General features: G+C 44.5%; 1 protein-coding gene across 13 annotated transcripts in view; it reads right to left on the bottom strand.

The window, feature by feature from the left end:
- The window catches only part of SLMAP (sarcolemma associated protein), a 146,605-nt gene extending 141,030 nt beyond the window's left edge, over positions 1-5,575 (bottom strand). For all 13 annotated transcript variants that reach the window (XM_080819393.1, XM_080819400.1, XM_080819391.1 and 10 more), the window contains exons 1-2: positions 5,508-5,575; positions 4,003-5,302 (exon numbers count right to left, since the gene is read on the bottom strand). In XM_080819393.1, the coding sequence (XP_080675519.1) occupies positions 4,003-4,200 (198 nt within the window). In that variant the 5' untranslated portion in view covers positions 4,201-5,302; positions 5,508-5,575. The remainder of the gene's footprint in view (positions 1-4,002; positions 5,303-5,507) is intronic.
- Positions 5,576-6,000: the final 425 nt, after the last annotated feature.

A 6,000-nucleotide genomic window follows, 5' to 3' on the forward strand; every position in this document is an offset into this window, starting at 1 on the left:
CAGTGCCCTGCAGAGAACTTTCCCTGGCCACAGTACATGGGTCGATGCCCTTAGTTTGTTAATCAAGGCACTCCACAACTATCTCCTCAGCTTTAGCTACTCAGAAACAGACAAATAAGGCAGACACCCTCTCTTTCATGGTCTGACAACTACTTATAAAAGAGAAACAAACATAAAAATCTCACACAGAATGGATGTTCACACATAGCTACTCTCCAAAAAACTTCTCCAATCCAACAAAATCAATTTCATCAGTGACTGGAAGATGTCAAACTCATTCAAAATTACCTGCTTTTGTCTGTTTTATTCTACTTTTGTCCGCTCAAAACACACAAAAACCACGCAAAAAAGACAGCTTTTCTTAAGATGTACCTATCCACCCCTATTGTAAAGTCTAATTCAAACACCATCACCCTTGCCATTTAAACTTACTTAATATTATCTTATCTCAATCAATTGTTGTTTTATATATATATATATAAATTAGAGAGTGAGAGAGAGCATGGGGGAGAGGCAGGTGGAGAGAGAGAAGCAGACTCCCCACTGAGCAGGGAGCCCGCCACAGGGCTCTAACCTCAGGACCCTGGGATCACAGAAGGCAGACACTTAACAGACTGAGCCACCCAGGCACCGTTCTCAATCAACTGTTACTAAAGTGTATAGTCACATTCTGTATCCAAAATATAAGCTTCTAGAAAGAATAACAATTTCTAACCAGTTCTTGTTTTCTTCCCTCTCACCACTGTGCCCTCCACTAAAACAGATCATGATAGAACAGGTGCTCAAAAATATGCATTGAATTTAAGTAAGAAAAGTGAAACTGGAAGTAGAATACTACTATCACCTATTACTAAGTAAACTACAGTAAGAGTGCAAATAGACTACTGTATCAACCATTAGACTATCACCTGTCCACAGAGACTCAAATCAAGTGGGACCATCCAAATCAGAAGGAGGCAGTCCACTCACTACCCTTTCTATGTAACCACCATATGGGTAGATTTGCTTGTTCAGTGGTAACTTGGTCAAAAGAAGGATTAATAACCATTCTATTATATGCCATCTAATGTGAAGAGCTTGACCTCCAGGAGAAGTGAAGGATGATACATAGGTTCAGCACCCAAGCAGGGCAATAACAGAGTGCTACACTCCTGAGTAGATGATTTGGGAAAGTTTATTAAATTCCACTTTATGGCAAACCTGTCACCCTCCAACCTGCAGGTTTTCAGTACCCATAAGGCATTCCACAAACTTAGCATTAAAAAGTGTCACCTAGACTCCATGTGCCTATGTTTTGCAGATTTTCTACAATGAACTTGGATAATCAGAAAGTTTCAAGTGTTTATTACCTCTTCCAGCTTTTAATGGGTCACCTATAATGGCCAGTGCAGAATGAAAAAAATCACAAGGTAAAAGTCAACCAAAGGGTATATATCACTCCAATTCTCCACCTTCCAGGGAAAGTGCCAATTTGAACAAAGTTCTCAACTTCGTATGTTCAATTTAAAAGATTACTTCTACATATGCCATCACATGAAAGAAAAAACAATTCTCATTACCTTCCTAGGACTCCACAGCATACAGAAATTGCAAAGAGCTCCCTAGATGGTTTGCTCTTCCCCCCACCTCAAACACCCTCCTCACTAAGGACTAGGCCCTTAATAAGGGCCACAACAGGGTGCTAAGTAATTTACATGATTATATCAATCCTCAAAACAATAGTAGGTACCACTATTATCCCCAGAAGAGAAAACTAAGGCTTAGAGATGAGATGTTTGAAAAATAAAAACCTGCCTGAGGTGATGCTTATAGAAGGAGGGGATTATGGTATTGTATAAAGGAATTTGCTGGGAATATATATTAGGCCCAGTGACTTATTTGTTATGAGACAATTATAAAAGAAATCCTCAAACTGGAAATTTCATACATAGAAAACAGTAAGTGATACTTGGTCAAACTGTGGGTTTTCTTTGGAATTGTGTACCTCAGGGTATCTGGCACATAATAAGTGCTCAATAAAACCCTGTCTGTTCAAACCTAAATTTTAAACAATTTTATTCCTAAAATAATTTGATCACATGGCAAAATCTGACAGGTTATTTGTTTTAACTAGATTAGGTTATGCAGTAATCAATAATTACATCTATACCTAAAGTAATGGCCTCATATCCTGTTTTTAGCTAAAGCAGGAAAAAAGTGAAAATGGTGGAAATAAGCTGTGTATCTTTTAAAGATAAGTTTTTCTAATCACAAATTCCACTCAATTTTAACATGTCAGCTCAATTTACACAATACTCACTATGGACCTAGTCTTAGCCATCTCAAAATAATCTACTGTAGGGATTTTAGTATAGCCATGAAAAGCACTGCTCATGTAATCACCATTTTTTAAATAAGTAAAAGAAAAAAAATCTGAGTCTCCTTTGAGTAGCGTACCAAAGTAAAGCAGGTGCATTTGCAGATTACGTACTTTAAGCAAACCTGTTACTTGATTAAGTTGGACCTTAGCTTAGACAAAAAGGTCAAAGCTGGTTGAATTAAGGCACTGGCAGCTAACTGATGTTTGAATTTGATAGCTGGAAAGATGAGTTCCATGAATATTCACTTTAAATGATTACGGGTAATCTATGAAGTCTTTCAGACACCCAAACTTTAGTTTCTAGAGAGAAAGAAAAAAGGTCTGTTCCATAGGTAAATGAACATCTGTTGTTATACAGAAAAATTAACATCTTTTTCAGTTCACATCCTACACACAGAGTAGGGCATAGGTATTATGCAAGCACAATCTTTTCCTCCTTTCTTTGAAAAATGATTTATATAATAATTCCTTAATTCTGTAGCAACAGAGTATTGCTTTCTTTTTTTTGAAACTCAAGTTTCTTCAATTTCAAAATACTACTATTGGAAACTTAAATTCTTCTTTTAAAAAAGACTTCATCATTTAACTCGGGAAGAGAAAGCAAAAAGTCAGGAGGTGAAGCCCAAGGTATTCCTATTAGTCTTACATAACTTAATATAAGTCGGAACCGATTCAGTATCTCAAAAGCACAAAAATGAATTCTTCTGTATGTTCTCCACACACATTAAGTATTAAAAATTGAAAGGGTCTTATTTAACTTTTTCTTGCATTCTTAAAATATAAGCACCCACAAGTATAGTAAATTAGGGTGCCAACATAAAAATGCAAAAAGGATCACACTTAAAGAGCATTAAATTCATCCTATCACATCTAGATAATGCAATATTGATAGAACTGGATATAATTTCAGAAAGTAAATTAATTTCATAACACTGATTTTTAAATATCACCTCTACAAGTATGCATTAAGTATTTTTAGTAAGTTCTTGCAAGGAACATCAAAAATGATTTTCAAAAGCAATACATATATGTTCACCCAACTTGCAGGCAAAACTCTGAAAATGTTAAGCTACAGTTGTTCATGATTAATGAAACTGGCTTTGAAAATTGCAAATTACTCCTTATCAAATATTTCAAAAACGTAAATTTACACAAACAACTGTCCTTACTAGAAAGACCATGATCTGAACCCAGCTAAAAGCTGTGTTAACTCCATTTCACCACTGAGACACCTGAGCCCCAGTGTAATACTGGCCACAGATTTCCCTGCATTGCTTTGGGAACTGCCGCTTGCTTATTCAAACACTGAACGGCAAATTCACCTTTCTAAAAAAGACTAGAAGCAAAAAGCCAAGTTTCACTATCTAGTTTTCTGAAATGAATTAGAGTTTGGGATTTCACTGGGAATGACCACATTATCAAGATGCCATCGCCCTCCCGAGGCATTTAATTACAATACCTTCTCTGTTTTGCATTCAACCACCTCAACTAAACTTCCAGTAGAACCAAATACCCAAAAAGTTGGTTCCATGGCCTTGCTCAAAGTCTCCTCTGGGTGCAAACGCTGGGATCCTGCATACATTATGCAAAAAGGGCAAAGGGAAATGAGAAGTAAAGATTGTTAGATAATGTGGTGACATTACCTTGCCCGTCTTGTGATCAAACCAGACGAGAGCATGATTCCTTGACAGCACTTTGCAATCAAAGGTAGCATTATTCTGCGCTGGTCGACAGCGGGCCACGGAGCGGCCGATTTTAATGGGTTCGTCCAGGTAGACATGGCGCTCCTGAAATGGGTGCGAGTTCGGGCGGCAAGTGAAGATGGCCAAGGCTGACGGCATCGAGGACAGACTGGGGGTGTCTCTCCTACCAAGGGACAAAGAGGAGTTCCACCGGATCCGGACTGCCCTTCACAAGCCTATGCCCCTATCCCCCCCAAAATTTTAAATTAAAACAAACTGCGCATTGTCCAAGCATAACCAGTGAACATCAACAACTCTTCACTTGAGTGGGAAGACAAGCCAGCGCAAGCCCCATCACCTCCTTTAAAACCCAGCAGCGCCCTGATCGCAAAAAGTCCCCAACTGGAAGCTTTCAGTCCATCTTCTTCCCTGGGAAGAAAAGCCTCAAACATCGGATAGCTTCGGCTAAGAAAACTCCTGGAAGACAGTTTGGGGGCTGGAGGTATCCAAGCAGATGAGTCACACACCAATTCTTGTGTTTTGTTTGGGATCGCGGCCGCTTTCCCCCCTCGGTGGCGGAAATGTTGCAGCACTGCAGCATGAAGGAAGGGTCGGTTCGGTGCGGCCAGGAAGGTCCTTTCGGGCCGAAGGAAGGTGTCGCCGAGCGCCTCTGGGCACCCACCGCCCGTCTTCGAGGGCCTCGGGAGTGGAAGGGCAGAGTCGTGGGGGTCTAGACCGCCAGCGGGACAGTCTGCATTGCTCTTGCTGCGCGGAGGCCGCCCGGGAGGTGGCACGGGGTCCCTGGCACGAGCCGAGACGGCGGTGGCTGGGGTCCCTGGCGCGAGGAGCAGGGGGACAGGCAGAGGCGCGGGCAGCGGCCGAGGCGGGACTCCCGGGCACCTGGCGGGCGTCCCCGCGCCCAGGGCGGAGATCCGGCTCGGCAGGCCGGTGCGGACAGAGCGAGGCGCAACCCCGCGGAGGCTCAGGGGTCTCGGCCCGCAGGAAGTTGGTCCCTGAACGCCTGAGCTCCTGGCTGCTGCTCAGCACACCGGCCGCCTTCTTTCAGGGTCGCCCCCGCGAGGGTCGCATCTCAGGGACGACAGCCACAGCTCCCAGCGGACGAGGAGGTGGGGGAGGGAGGCTGGCCCGGAGATTAGGGGAGAGGCCTGGAGGCCCCGGGCTGGGTCCGCCGCAGCCTCCACCACTCGCGGCTGGTGGGACACGCTCAGGCTGTGCCCGACAAGGCAGGAAACTTTCCGACCTGGTGGGGAAAACATCAAAACAAACGGCCGTCAGGCGCCGGTGCCCGCCCGCCTCAGCCCGCACCCCCTTCAACCCGCCCCCCGCCAGTCCCCGCGACTGGCCACGACCTCGGCCGACCTCTCCGCAGACGAGCTGCGGGGATTTAGATCCCGGACGCCACAACGGGTCCAGCCTCCCTCGTCGCTGCCGCCGCCTCAGCTTACCTTGCCAGCGCCGGCCGCCATAGTGACTCTGACTGAAACCTACCCGGTGCACCGCCACGGGAACGCGCACCCTTCAAGGGCCCTCCTACCCCCTCTCCCGCGCCGTAGTCCGGGGTCGTCACGTGTTCGACGCCGTGGAGGCCATGATGGTCAAGGGCACAAAAGAGGGCAAGCTAATCTTTAACGCGCTCCAGGCGCCATGTTAGTTAAGGGCTGGAAGCTTCAAACCATGGGACAACCTTTACGACCATTTTGGTTAAGGGCAAGAGAAAATTTGACCTGTTGAAGGTTTTCCAAACAAAATGTGCCAACTGCCTACGTTACCATCTTGGTAAGAAGACACCAACTTTTACTAAATTTTATTTACTATACTTCTCACTGAAAATACCAATGAACGAAGAGAACAGACCCATCCGAAGGAGATGTTCATTTGCAGTCATCTTAGCTGTGGGCAGCACAGTCCCCTACTGCCGCCTTAGGTGTGACCAACCAA

Source organism: Martes martes (assembly GCF_963455335.1).
Source record: "Martes martes genome assembly, chromosome: 1".
Classification (NCBI taxonomy): Eukaryota; Metazoa; Chordata; class Mammalia; order Carnivora; family Mustelidae; genus Martes; species Martes martes.